We start from the raw sequence: 15,394 nt of genomic DNA on the forward strand, positions 1-15,394 counted from the left end.
AATATCAAAGCTAAAGTAAAGAACTCATGCAATTATTGTTATAGTTACTCAATAAACCTCTTCTTACTACTGGATGAATTTGAGTCTTCTTCATAGAGATTCAGAAGACCTCTTCATTAGCCAAGGATTGAGTAGCACATGTTACCTACCACACAGGTAACAAAACAGGCTGATCCTCAGGTTAAATCACCACTAAGTCAGTTCTCTCCCCCAGATAGCTGCCTGTGGTCACCTTACAGGGTGAGGGCAGAAGGAACTCAATGGTACAATGATTGGTGGTGGGTGGCGGGAGGCACAGATTTAAGGGGGAGGGGTTGGGGAACAAATGAGAAATAGATGAGGGCAATAAATTCTCAGGGACACGGGGGGGGGGGGGGGGGGGGGGGGGAGTGAGTGGGGTGGGGGAATGTGACTGGCTGGATTGGTGTGAAAGGGATCCAGCAGGGAGTGCAGGGGCCGAATGCCTCCTTGTAGCTATAACGACACCATGCCTCAATGATATGAGAGGCCTCCAGCTTGGGTCCAACGGCCGTGAAATGTGACAGATCAGACCCGGGCGGTGAGGGCAGCGACGCTTTTGGAATCCCTTCAGGGCCCACCACCTGCTTCCCTCGGACGCTGTCAGCTCAGCACACACCCCGGCTCCAACAGTCCAAAGAAGGTTCATGAGGTTGATCCCGGGAATGGGGGGGGATTGTGTTATGAGGAGGGGTTGAGTCGGTCGGGGCCTGTACTCATTGGGAGTTTAGAAGAACGAGAGGTGACCTTATTGAGACAGAGAGGATTCTGGGTGGGGTTGGCGGGGTCGATGCTGAGAGGATGTTTCCTCTTGTGGGAGAGTCTGGGACCGGAGGGCAGAATCTCAGAGTCATTTCAGACAGAGATGAGGAGGAATTTCTTCTCTCAGAGGGCAGTGAATCTGTGGATTCTTTACCGCAGAGAGCTGTAGAGGCCGGGCCGTTAAGTATGTTCAAGGCCGACGGGGAAGGCGCCGGGACCGGACGGATTCCCGGCGGACTTCTACAAAAAATTTGCGACAGCGCTGGCCCCGCACCTGCGGGAGATGTTCACAGACTCGCTAGCTAGGGGCACACTGCCACCCACGTTAGCACAGGCCTCAATCTCGCTGATACCTAAGAAAGACAAAGACCCAACGGAATGTGGGTCATACAGACCCATATCTCTGCTGAACGCAGACGCCAAAATACTGGCCAAAATCCTAGCCAAAAGGCTAGAAGACTGTGTACCTGAGGTGGTCACAGAGGACCAGACGGGCTTCGTCAAAGGTAGACAGCTCACCTCGAACATCAGGCGCCTGCTGAACGTGATAATGACCCCCTCCGGGGAGAGAACACAAGAGGTGATCGTCTCCCTGGACGCAGAAAAGGCCTTCGACAGAGTCGAATGGAAATACCTCATAGAGGTACTGGAGCGGTTCGGGCTTGGAACAGGGTTCACCGCGTGGGTAAAACTCCTATACAACGCCCCCATGGCGAGTGTACGGACCAACAATACCAACTCCCAATACTTCCAGCTGCACAGGGGCACCAGAAAAGGATGCCCACTGTCCCCACTGCTGTTCGCACTAGTAATCGAACCGCTAGCAATTGCGCTCAGGGCAGCAATAAATTGGAGGGGGATCCGAAGGGGAGGCAGAGAGCACAGAGTCTCACTCTATGCAGACGATCTGCTCCTCTACATCTCGGACCCACAAAGCAGCATGGACGGAATCATCGCGCTCCTGAAAGAGTTTGGAGCCTTCTCGGGCTACAAACTCAACATGAGCAAAAGCGAGATCTTCCCAGTACACCCGCAAGGAGGGGGGGCTGCACTAAAGGGGCTGCCGTTCAAATAAGCCCGACATAAATTCCGCTACCTGGGGATCCAAATAGCCCATGACTGGAAAGGGATCCACAAATGGAACCTCACCAGCCTGGCGGAGAAAGTAAAAAAGGACCTGCAAAGATGGAACACACTCCCACTCTCCCTCGCAGGAAGAGTCCAGACGATCAAAATGAACGTATTGCCCAGGTTCCTCTTCCTGTTTAGATCCATTCCGATCTACATCCCCAAGGCCTTCTTCATAGCGCTGGACAAACTTATCATGGCGTTCGTATGGGGGGGGTAAAAATGCTAGGATCCCAAAGAAGGTCCTACAGAAAACAAAATCCGGGGGGGGCTAGCCCTCCCGAATCTACAATTCTACCACTGGGCGGCAACAGCCGAGCGAGTAAGGGGATGGATCCAGGAGCCAGAAGCCGAGTGGGTGCGTGCGGAGGAGGCCTCCTGCATGGGGACCTCCCTCCGGGCCCTCGCCACGGCAGCACTCCCATCCCCACCCAAAAAACACTCCAGCAGCCCAGTGGTGACAGCCACCCTCCAATCCTGGAACCAACTGCGGCAGCAATTTGGCCTGAACAAAATGTCGGACAAGGCTCCCATCTGCAACAACCATAGGTTCAAACCAGCACTGACTGACGCCACCTTCAAAAGGTGGAGACAGGACGGGGGGACAGTCAGGGACCTATACACGGACGACAGGATCGCAACACTGGACGAACTGACAGAGAAATTTCAGCTAGCTGGGGGGAACGAGCTACGGTACCTGCAGCTCAAAAACTTCCTACGAAAGGAGACAAGGACGTACCCACAACCGCCACGACAGACACTACTGGAAGACCTACTGGACGCAAGTATCCTAGAGAAAGGGAACTGTAGTGACATGTATGGCCGACTGGTAGATAGGGACGACACCGTACTGGACGCAACAAGAAGGAAATGGGAGGACGACCTGGGGATGGAGATAGGGTGGGGACTCTGGAGCGAAGCACTGCATAGGGTCAACTCCACCTCCACGTGCGCAAGGCTCAGCCTGACGCAACTAAAAGTGGTATAGAGCCCACTTAACGAGAAACCGTATGAGTAGGTTCTTACCGGAGGTGGAGGACAGATGTGAGCGGTGCCAAAGAGGCCCGGCCAACCACGCCCACATGTTCTGGTCTTGCCCCAGACTTGTGGAGTACTGGACAGCCTTCTTCGAGGCTATGTCCAAAGTGGTGGGGGTGAGGGTGGAGCGATGCCCGATAGTGGCGGTCTTCGGGGTTTCAGACCAGCCAGATCTATTCCTGGGGAGGAGGGCGGACGCCCTTGCCTTTGCCTCCCTGATCGCCCGCCGTAGAATCCTGTTTGGCTGGCGGTCAACAGCACCGCCCAGAGCTGCAGACTGGCTGTCCGACCTCTTGGATTCTCTCCAAATGGAGAAAATCAAATTCGCCATCCGAGGGTCGGACGACGGCTTCCACAGAACTTGGGAGCCATTCATGCAATTGTTCCGGGACCTGTTTGTGGCCAACGGACAAGAGGAAGAATAGTCGGGGGAAGGTAGCCGGCGGGGAGGGGAGGGGGGGGGGGGGGGGCTATGGGCTCGTTACGGGGGTTTGATGGCTAGCTAAGGCCCAAAACCAAACTAAATAAATGCCAATAAACATGTTGGGGAATGTAAAATATGGATGCCGGCAAAGAGGGGGAGGCCACAGTTATTACTACAAAGATGCTCACCTGTAAATATATATGTAAATTTTTGCGTGTTTTTTTTTCACTCTCTAACAATTTGTAATTTGTTCAATATAAAACATGAAAACTGAATAAAAAACATTTATAAAAAAAAAAGTATGTTCAAGGCCGAGAGAGACAGATTTCTAATCATTCAAAACGGGGGGGAAGGAGGGGGGGGCATTCTCTGTGGGGCCTGCTTTCCCTCTGCTCTGTTGTCACCTTTCCAATCCTGAACCTGAAGGGTTAAGCCTGAACACAGGCCCTTGCGAATTTGACTAACGATTTTGTTTGTCAACTGGAAAAACCGGCCGGTCAAGGGAGGAGAACATTCCGGAAAAGAGAAGAGAGCTGCTATTGTGACAGAGCACCTGAGGAAAGAGAGGCTTGGATGTGCGGTGGCAGCTGCGGTGTTAAGAAAGGTGGCAGCCCGCTCACACACAGCAAGATCCCACCACACATCGGGATTGAGGAGGCCTGGGCAGTTTCTGAATATCTGAGATGGGATTTTCCGTTACAGAACGGCCCTCAGGCCCGACCCTCCGACCGCGCGGCCCCCCCTCAGCCCTGATCCTCCGACCACCAGGCACCCCCTCAGCCCTGATCCTCCGACCACGCGGCACCCCCTCAGCCCCGATCCTCCGACTGCGCGGCCCCCCCTCAGGCCCGATCCTCCGGCTGCGCGGCACCCCCTCAGCCCCGACTGCGCGGCCCCCCCTCAGCCCCGATCCTCCGACCGTGCGGCGCCCCCTCAGCCCCGACTGCGCGGCCCCCCCTCAGCCCCGATCCTCCGACCGTGCGGCGCCCCCTCAGCCCCGATCCTCCGACCGCGCGGCCCCCCCTCAGCCCCGACCGCGCGGCCCCCCCTCAGCCCCGATCCTCCGACCGTGCGACGCCCCCTCAGCCCCGATCCTCCGACCACGCGGCCCCCCCTCAGCCCCGACCGTGCGGCCCTCCCTCAGCCCCGACCCTCCGACCGCGCGGCCCCCCCTCAGCCCTGAACCTCCGACCGCGCGGCCCCCCTTCAGCCCCGATCCTCCGACTGCGCGGCGCCCCCTCAGCCCCGATCCTCCGACTGCGCGGCCCCCCCTCAGCCCCGACCCTCCGACCGCGCGGCCCCCCCCTCAGCCCCGATCCTCCGACTGCGCGGCCCCCCCTCAGCCCCGACCCTCCGACCGCGCGGCCCCCCCCTCAGCCCCGATCCTCCGACCGCGCGGCGCCCCCTCAGCCCCGACCCTCCGTCCGCGCGTTGTCCCCTCAGCCCCGATCCTCCGTCCGTGCGGCCCCCCCTCAGTCCCGATCCTCCGTCCGTGCGGCCCCCCCTCAGCCCCGACCCCCCCCCTCAGCCCCGATCCTCCGACCGTGCGGCCCCCCCTCAGCCCCGACCCTCCGTCCGCGCGGCCCCCCCTCAGCCCCGACCCTCCGTCCGCGCGGCCCCCCCTCAGCCCTGACCCTCCGTCCGCGCGGCCCCCCCTCAGCCCCGACCCTCCGTCCGCGCGGCCCCCCCTCAGCCCCGACCCTCCGTCCGCGCGGCCCCCCCTCAGCCCCGATCCTTCGACCGCGCGGCCCCCCCTCAGCCCCGATCCTCCGACCGCGCGGCCCCCCTCAGCCCCGATCCTCCGTCCGTGCGGCCCCCCCTCAGCCCCGACCCCCCCCCTCAGCCCCGATCCTCCGACCGCGCGGCCCCCCCTCAGCCCCGATCCTCCGACCGTGCGGCCCCCCCTCAGCCCCGACCCTCCGTCCGCGCGGCCCCCCCTCAGACACGACCCTCCGACCGCGCGGCCCCCCTCAGCCCCGATCCTCCGACCGTGCGGCCCCCCCTCAGCCCCGACCCCCCCCCTCAGCCCCGAACCTCCGACCGCGCGGCCCCCCTCAGCCCCGATCCTCCGACCGTGCGGCCCCCCCTCAGCCCCGACCCCCCCCTCAGCCCCGATCCTCCGACCGCGCGGCCCCCCTCAGCCCCGATCCTCCGACCGCGCGGCCCCCCTCAGCCCCGATCCTCCGACCGCGCGGCCCCCCCTCAGCCCCTCCGTCCGCGCGGCCCCCCCTCAGCCCCGATCCTCCGACCGCGCGGCCCCCCTCAGCCCCGATCCTCCGACCGCGCGGCCCCCCCTCAGCCCCGACCCTCCGTCCGCGCGGCCCCCCCTCAGCCCCGATCCTCCGACCGCGCGGCCCCCCCTCAGCCCCGTCCCTCCGACGCCCCCTCAGCCCCGATCCTCCGACCGCGCGGCCCCCCCTCAGCCCCGACCCTCCGTCCGCGCGGCCCCCCCTCAGCCCCGATCCTCCGACCACGCGGCGCCCCCTCAGCCCCGATCCTCCGACCGCGCGGCCCCCCCTCAGCCCCGACCCCCCCCCTCAGCCCCGACCCTCCGACTGTGCGGCCCCCCCTCAGCCCCGACCCTCCGTCCGCGCGTTGTCCCCTCAGCCACGACCCTCCGACTGTGCGGCCCCCCCTCATCCCCGATCCTCCGACCGCGCGGCCCCCCTCAGCCCCGATCCTCCGACCGCGCGGCCCCCCCTCAGCCCCGACCGCGCGGCCCCCCCTCAGCCCCGATCCTCCGACCGCGTGGCCCCCCCTCAGCCCCGATCCTCCGACCGCGCGGCCCCCCCTCAGCCCCGACCGCGCGGCGCCCCCTCAGCCCCGATCCTCCGTCCCCGCGGCCCCCCCTCAGCCCCGACCGCGCGTTGTCCCCTCAGCCCCGACCCTCCGTCCGCGCGGCCCCCCCTCAGCCCCGACCCTCCGACCGCGCGGCCCCCCCTCAGCCCCGATCCTCCGTCCGCGCTGCCCCCCCTCAGCCCCGATCCTCCGACTGTGCGGCCCCCCCTCAGCCCCGATCCTCCGACTGTGCGGCGCCCCCCTCAGCCCCGATCCTCCGACTGCGCGGCCCCCCCTCAGCCCCGACCGCGCGGCCCCCCCTCAGCCCCGACCCTCCGACCGCGCGGCCCCCCCTCAGCCCCGACCGCGCGGCCCCCCCTCAGCCCCGACCCTCCGACCGCGCGGCGCCCCCTCAGCCCCGACCGCGCGGCCCCCCCTCAGCCCCGCCCCTCCGACCGCGCGGCGCCCCCTCAGCCCTGACCCTCCGACCGCGCGGCCCCCCCTCAGCCCCGATCCTCCGACCGCGCGGCCCCCCCTCAGCCCCGATCCTCCGACCGCGCGGCTCCCCCTCAGCCCCGATCCTCCGACCGCGCGGCTCCCCCTCAGCCCCGATCCTCCGACTGCGCGGCCCCCCCTCAGCCCCGATCCTCCGACCGCGCGGCCCCCCCTCAGCCCCGATCCTCCGACTGCGCGGCCCCCCCTCAGCCCCGATCCTCCGACTGTGCGGCGCCCCCTCAGCCCCGATCCTCCGACCGCGCGGCCCCCCCTCAGCCCCGATCCTCCGACTGCGCGGCCCCCCCTCAGCCCCGATCCTCCGACCGCGCGGCCCCCCCTCAGCCCCGACCCCCCCTCAGCCCCGACCCTCCGACCGCGCGGCGCCCCCTCAGCCCCGACCGCGCGGCCCCCCCTCAGCCCCGATCCTCCGACCACGCGGCCCCCCCTCAGCCCCGTCCCTCCGACGCCCCCTCAGCCCCGATCCTCCGACCGCGCGGCCCCCCTCAGCCCCGATCCTCCGACCGCGCGGGGCCCCCTCAGCCCCGACCCTCCGACTGCGCGTTGTCCCCTCAGCATATAATATCCATTCGCCCCATCTCTCCTCCTGTGCCTCTCAGTCCCTATCTTTCCTGTCTGCACACTCACACCCTGCACAGCCGCACACTCGGAATGCTGCACACTCGGAATGCTGCACACTCGGAATGCTGCACACTCGGAATGCTGCACACTCGGAATGCTGCACACTCGGAATGCTGCACACTCGGAATGCTGCACACTCGGAATGCTGCACACTCGGAATGCTGCACACTCGGAATGCTGCACACACTCGGAATGCTGCACACACTCGGAATGCTGCACACACTCAGACACCCCCTCGCACACACTCAGACCCCCCTCGCACACACTCAGACCCCCCTCACACACACTCAGACCACCCCCCGTACACACTCAGACCACCCCCCGCACACACTCAGACAACCCCCCGCACACACTCAGACCACCCCCCGCACACACTCAGACCACCCCCCGCACACAGACCACCCCCCCGCACACACTCAGACCACCCCCCGCACACACTCAGAAACCTCCCCCCCGCACACACTCAGAACCCGCCCCCCGCACACACTGAGAACCCCCCGCACACACTCAGACCCCCCCGCACACACTGAGACCCCCCCGCACACACTCAGACCCCCCCCGCACACACTCAGACCCCCCCCCGCACACACTCAGAAACCCGCCCCCCGCACACACTCAGAACCCGCCCCCCGCACACACTCAGACCCCCCCGCACACACTCAGACCCCCCCGCACACACTCAGAAACCCCCCGGCGCACACTCAGAAACCCCCCCTGCACACACTCAGAACCCGCCCCCCGCACACACTGAGAACCCCCCGCACACACTCAGACCCCCCCGCACACTCAGAACCCCCCGCACACACTCAGAACCCCCCGCACACACTCAGAACCCCCCGCACACACTCAGAACCCCCCGCACACACTCAGAACCCCCCGCACACACACACTCAGAAGCCCCCCCCGCACACACACACTCAGAAGCCCCCCCCGCACACACTCAGAACCCCCCGCACACACACACTCAGAAGCCCCCCCGCACACACTCAGAACCCCCCGCACACACACACTCAGAAGCCCCCCCCGCACACACTCAGAACCCCCCGCACACACACACACTCAGAAGCCCACCCCCCGCACACACTCAGACCTCAGACAAACTCCCAGAACAGGTACAGCACGGGGTTAGATACAGAGTAAAGCTCCCTCTGCACTATCGCCATCAAACACTCCCAGGACAGGTACAGCACGGGGTTAGATACAGAGTAAAGCTCCCTCTACACTGTCCCCATCAAACACTGCCAGGACAGGTACAGCACGGGGTTAGAAACAGAGTAAAGCTCCCTCTACACTGTCCCCATCAAACACTCCCAGGACAGGTACAGCACGGGGTTAGATACAGAGTAAAGCTCCCTCTACACTGTCCCCATCAAACACTCCCAGGACAGGTACAGCACGGGGCTAGATACAGAGTAAAGCTCCCTCTACACTGTCCCCATCAAACACTCCCAGGACAGGTATAGCACAGGGTTAGATACAGAGTAAAGCTCCCTCTACACTGTCCCCATCAAACACTCCCAGGTTAGGTACAGCACGGGGTTAGATACAGAGTAAAGCTCCCTCTACACTCTAGGGGCAGCATGGTAGCATGGTGGTTAGCATAAATGCTTCACAGGTCCAGGGTCCCGGGTTCGATTCCCGGCTGGGTCACTGTCTGTGCGGAGTCTGCACGTCCTCCCCGTGTGTGCGTGGGTTTCCTCCGGGTGCTCCGGTTTCCTCCCACAGTCCAAAGACGTGCGGATAGGTGGATTGGCCATGCTAAATTGCCCGTAGTGTCCTGAAAAGTAAGGTTAAAGTTGGGTTACGGGTATAGGGTGGATACGTGGGTTTGGGTAGGGTGATCATTGCTCGGCACAACATCGAGGGCCGAAGGGCCTGTTCTGTGCTGTACTGTTCTATGTTCTATGTAGACTGTCCCCATCAAACACTCCCAGGACAGGTACAGCACGGGGTTAGGTACAGAGTAAAGCTCCCTCTACACTGTCCCCATCAAACACTCCCAGGACAGGTACAGCACGGGGTTAGGTACAGAGTAAAGCTCCCCCGACACTGTCCCCATCAAACACTCCCAGGACAGGTACAGCACGGGGTTAGATACAGAGTAAAGCTCCCTCTACACTGTCCCCATCAAACACTCCCAGGACAGGCACAGCACGGGGTTAGATACAGAGTAAAGCTCCCCCGACACAATCCCCATCAAGCACTCCCAGGACAGGTACAGCACGGGGTTAGATACAGAGTAAAGCTCCCTCTACACTGTCCCCATCAAACACTCCCAGGGCAGGTACAGCATGGGGTTAGATACAGAGTAAAGCTCCCTCTACACTGTCCCCATCAAACACTCCCAGGACAGGTACAGCACGGGGTTAGATACAGAGTGATGTTTGCACTGGTGGCTCTCTGAGGGAGAGCCCTATCCCTTGGATTGTAAAATCCCTCTGCCCCAATTGGAAGATGAGCAGGAATGTGGGAGTGTGTGCGGGTGGGGGAGGTGATGGCACTCACCACACATGATTCGAAAGTCATTTGCAAACTGAACTGATGATTTTTTCAGGAACTTTTCAACTCAGACTGTGTCCGAATACAGGAACACACCGTGTAAACTTCCTGTCTGAGACTCATCACAGGTTCTGCTCCCCACGTGCTGACCCAGGTCCTCATCTGCACCAAATTCTGCTCCAACTCGACTACCCTGTCACTCTCCCACATCCATCCTCCGAGAAACTTCACCTCCAAACCTCTGCTGCACCCCGCACCAACTCCATTTTCAAAATTTCCATGCTCAATTTTCCAATCCTCCATGGCCTCCTCCAACCCTCCCTATCTCTGCAACCTCCTCCAGCCCCTCCAACCCCTCCCTCTCTCTGTAACCTCGTCCAATCCCGACAACCTTTCCTCTCTCTGTAACCTCCTCCAGCCCCTCCCTATCTCTGTAACCTCCTCCAACCCTGACAACCCTCTCCATCTCTGTAACCCCCTCCAGCCCCTACAACCCTTCCTATCTCTGTAACCTCCTCCAGCCCCTACAACCCACCCTATCTCTGTAACCTCCTCCAGCCCCTACAACCCTCCCTATCTCTGTAACCTCCTCCAGCCCCTACAACCCTCCCTATCTCTGTAACCTCCTCCAGCCCCGACAACCCTCCCTATGTAACCCCCCTCCAGCCCCTCCCTATCTCTGTAACCTCCTCCAGCCCCGATAACCCTCCCTATGTAACCCCCCTCCAGCCCCTCCCTATCTCTGTAACACCCTCCAGCCCTTCCCTAGTTCTGTAACCTCCTCCAGCCCCTACAACCCTTCCTATCTCTGCAACCTCCTCCAGCCCCTACAACCCACCCTATCTCTGCAACCTCCTCCAGCCCCTTCAACCCACCCAATCTCTGTAACCTCCTCCAGCCCATACAACCGTCCCTATTGTCATAATATCCACTCATGTATATCATGAGATGCAGACAGGCAATGATTGACACACAGGATAACCAATGAACACATATGACACAGAACAACCAATCACCAGACAGGAGACCACCACTATAAAGACCACAGGGCATGAAGGCTCTCCCTATCTCACAGGACACGGCTAGGGAGATAGTCACAGTGCACAGGCCAATGAACATCATCACCATGTGATAGAGAGCTAGTCTGGTCAAGCCAGTAGGAGGTTATCAATTGGATTAATAGAGTGTCAACCCACAGCAGATTATGTACATTAATCAACAGGTTCAATAAAACAGTGTTGGACCATCTCCTGTGTCGGAAGCCCGTTTCTCGTTTTACTGCATCCAGTTGCAGTCGATGTTAGACCAACACAGATAACATATCACCTATCTCTGTAATCTAGTCCAGCCCCTAGAACACTCCCCAGCTCTGTAACCTCCTACAACCCTCCCCATTTCTGTAACCTCCTCCAACCCTCCTTACCTCTAACCTCCTCCAGTCCCTACAACCCTCCCAATCTCTGTAACCTCCTCCAGTCCCTACAACCTTCCCTATCTCTGTAACCTCCACCATGGCCACCTCCAATACTCCCAATCTCTGTAACCTCCTCCAACCCTCCCCATCTCTGTAACCTCCTCCATGGCCACCTCCAACCCTCCCTATCGCTGTAACCTCCACCATGGCCACCTCCAATACTCCCAATCTCTGTAACCTCCTCCAACCCTCCTCATCTCTGTAACCTCCCCCATGGCCACCTCCAACCCTCCCCATCTCTGTAACCTCCTCCAAACAAGGAAAGGGCCATTAGCAATTGTTCTATGCCCGTTCTGGGTGCCGACCTTCCCCCCCCCCCCCCCTCGATCCAGAGACTGCTGACTGCCGGTCTGATAGCCACCCACCCCGGACCTTCCACTCAGCACCAGGCACGGTGGCGGGAAGCCGGGAGCATTTTGCTGGGCAATTGGCTGGAGTTTCTCTGCGGAAATGGCCCCAGCAGTGAGGCGCAGGAGAGAGGTGGAGACAATATTGCCTGACACACAGTATCAGCACCCTGGCTGCCAGCAACATGAAATAAGTTCAAGGTGCAAGCACTCCAGAATGTTAATGAGTGACCAGGTTCAGGGAACAAGGAAGTGTGAATATTATTAATCCCCAGTTCAGCTCACTTCCTCCATCGGTGTCTCACTCTGGAATACAAAAGGATTTTCAACACACATGCTCACACTCGTGTATACACACATATTCCTTTGTGCACACTCTGAGTGTGTGTGTGTCTCTCTCTCTCACACACACACACACGCCTGCCCATTCTCGTCTTCGCTCTCACACCCGCGCCCACACGCCCTCGCTCACACGCACGCCCACTCGCCCTCGCTCACACGCGCGCCCACTCGCCCACACGCGCGCCCACTCGCCCTCGCTCACACGCGCGCCCACTCGCCCTCGCTCACACGCGCGCCCACTCGCCCTCGCTCACACGCGCGCCCACTCGCCCTCGCTCACACGCGCGCCCACTCGCCCTCGCTCACACGCGCGCCCACTCGCCCTCGCTCACACGCGCGCCCACTCGCCCTCGCTCACACGCGCGCCCACTCGCCCTCGCTCACACGCCCGCCCACTCGCCCTCGCTCACACGCGCGCCCACACGCCCTCGCTCACACGCGCGCCCACACGCCCTCGCTCACACGCGTGCCCCCTCGCTCACACGCGCGCCCACTCGCCCTCGCTCACACGCGCGCCCACTCGCCCTCGCTCACACGCGCGCCCACTCGCTCTCTCATGTGCACCAACTCTCTCAAATTCTCACACAACAGATTGTATTTGAAACAGGAGGAGGCCATTCTGCCCATCGGGACTGTGTTACCAAGTGCCTATATTCTGTGTCAGCATACTCGATCTAACTGACTGCATGAGAACCTGGGTTTGTTTCACAGTGCTTGAAGCAAGTATTGTAAAGATAGTCTGGTTTCTGTTCTTAATTGTGGTCTCGTGCACTGATCCATTATCAACTACATATCCGAACTGACCCCAGCACACCCATTGAACAAAACTCACATTAAATTCCTTGCTGAACCCGCTTTCCAGTCCATCTTCCTCTTCCAGCGAGGCAAGGTGACCCAAGAAGGCTTGCAGGTTCCTCTCCATAGTTCAGGGTGGCTAGGCCACTGAGACACCTTTCAATCACACTTTGCCCAGTGGCAGAATCGGTCCCTCCTGCCTCTGGTTTTACCGCTGGCCCATCCACTCCAGCCTCCCACGTCTGGCTCCGCGATTCCCTCCAGCTGCTGCCAGCCTCGGTCAGGTTAAGGGAGTCCCTGGCTCTGATGGCCAGGGTTATTCGTCACTCACTCTGCAGGCCTACTCCGTCACAGACCTGGATCATTCCCCGGAAGATTGGGAGGCGGGGGGTCCCAAACACTTTCTCTGTCTCTCAAAACCCTCTCGGCTGATTCCCTCTCTGTCTCCGAACTCTCTAAACCCTCTCTATTCTCTCCCTCTCTCTTTCTCTAATGTCTCTCCTTCACTCTTCAAATCTCTCCCGCCCACACACACAATTCACTCTCTCGAAACCTTCTCTCTACCGCTCTCCACTGCTCTCAAATCACTCTTCACCCCTCTGTCTGAACCAACTCGCTCCCTCTCATGTCTGTTGTCTCTCCTTCAGCTCCACCAAGACTTTGCTTCTCTGTCTCCTCTCTTTCCTATCTTCTCAGTCTCTCCCCCTGCTCCTCTTTACCTTTATTTTATCCTTTTCTTACTTTCCTCTCATTTTCCTCAGTCTCTCTCTCTCACCCTATCTTTTTCCTTTCCACTCCTTTCTTTCCCTCTGTCACACACTCTCTCACTCTGTCTCTCTCATTTCAAACCCCCTCTTCCTTTCCTGTCTGTCTGCATCTCTCTGTCGTATGCTCTCTCCCTGTGCGTGTGCACGTCTCTCTTACTTTCCCTCTCTCTCCTCCCTCTTTCTCTCTTCCTCTGTCACACTCTTTCCCTCTATCTTTCTCTGTCACACTCACTTTCTCTCTCGGTCACTCGGTCACAATCACTTTCTCTCTCTCTATCACACTGTCATACTCACTTTCTCTCTCTGTCACTCTCTATCACACTGTCACACTCACTTTCTCTCTTTGTCACTCTCTCTATCACACTGTCACACTCACTTTCTCTCTGTCACTCTTTCTCTCTCTCTCTGACACACTGCCACACTCACTTTCTCTCTCTGTCACTCTTTCTCTCTCTCTCTCTCTGACACACTGTCACACTCACTCTCTCTCTCTGTCACTCTCTCTCTCTATCACACTGTCACACTCACTTTCTCTCTCTGTCACTCTCACACTGTCACACTCACTCTATCAGCACTGTCACTCTGTCACACTCACTTTCTCTCTCTCTGTCACTCTCTCTGTCACATTGACACACTGTCTCTCTCTCTCTCTGTCTGTCCCACACACACACTCTCTGTCACTCTCACTCTCTCTCTCTCTATCACTCTCACACTCACACTCTCTGTGTCACAGTATCTCTCTCACTGTCACTCTGTCGCACTCTCACTCTCCCCCTCTCTCTCTGTCTGTCTCTCGCTCTCTGTGTCTGTGTCTGTGTCTGTGACACTCTCTCCCTCCTCCCTCGAAGTCATAAACTTTCCGACAACTTTTCCAGATTTAAAGAGAAGCACCGTCCCCGGTACTTGATTGGCTGGGACGGCTCAAGCCCTCTCTCTCCCACGATTGGCCGTTTTGTCTGCCCATCAGCAGCGTCCACGCCACCTCGAGAGACATCCCGCCCCCAGAAAGGGAAGGACCGACTCCGCCACGAGGGGACACGAGGTAGACAGCAGAGTCCCGCCTCCACAGCGCCCATTGGCACAGGGGGGCGTCAATCAGAAGGGCATCGTTGCTAATGGTTGGAGGCCGGGCAGTCCGGCCCGCCTTCGCACAGAGCTGTGATTGGTGAAAGGAAACATCAGCCAGAGACTCCCGGCGCGGGATTGGCTGCCGGCCGGCGGCGAGGGGTCGCAGTACGGAGGAGAGGACAGGGACAGGTGATGTCACAAAGCACGGCAGCGTTGATTGGTGCAGTGGGTGACGGGCGGAGCTGATTGGTTGAAAGTACAACAAGAGGGCGGCGCTGATTGGTGCAGGGAGAGTAGGGGTGGGGCTCAGAGAGCCGGCAGCGCTGATTGGTTGGAAGAGCGAAGTGGTCGGGCTACCTGGAGGAGCTGGAGCGCTGATTGGCGGAGAGCCTGAGGGAGGCGGAGGAGCGAAAATCCAGGCCCAGGATCCGCAACAACAAGGCCCGAAAACAAGTGAGAGGCAGAGAAATATCACCGGGGGTATATCACCGTGTGTGTACATGTCTATATCACACCGTGTGTGTACATGTCTATATCACACCGTGTGTGTACATGTTTATAATCACTGTGTGTGTGTGTACATGTCTATATCACTGTGTGTGTACATGTCTATATCACTGTGTGTGTGTGTACATGTCTATATCACTGTGTGTGTGTGTACATGTCTATATCACTGTGTGTGTACATGTCTATATCACTGTGTGTGTGTACATGTCTATATCACTGTGTGTGTGTGTACATGTCTATATCACTGTGTGTGTGTGTACATGTCTATATCACTGTGTGTGTACATGTCTATATCACTGTGTGTGTGTACATG

General features: G+C 59.8%; 1 protein-coding gene across 4 annotated transcripts in view; it reads right to left on the reverse strand.

Annotated features, from left to right (window-relative positions):
• Window positions 1–13,795, reverse strand: part of ptpn18 (protein tyrosine phosphatase non-receptor type 18) — a 108,201-nt gene extending 94,406 nt beyond the window's left edge. For 2 of the 4 annotated variants that reach the window (XM_038782079.1, XM_038782080.1), the window contains exon 1: window positions 12,777–13,795. In XM_038782079.1, coding sequence (XP_038638007.1) covers window positions 12,777–12,866 — 90 coding nt within the window. In that variant the 5' untranslated portion in view covers window positions 12,867–13,795. The remainder of the gene's footprint in view (window positions 1–12,776) is intronic. The other 2 variants (XM_038782078.1, XM_038782076.1) reach the window with 2 other exon arrangements.
• Window positions 13,796–15,394: the final 1,599 nt, after the last annotated feature.

Source organism: Scyliorhinus canicula, chromosome 21, assembly GCF_902713615.1.
Source record: "Scyliorhinus canicula chromosome 21, sScyCan1.1, whole genome shotgun sequence".
Lineage (NCBI taxonomy): Eukaryota > Metazoa > Chordata > Chondrichthyes > Carcharhiniformes > Scyliorhinidae > Scyliorhinus > Scyliorhinus canicula.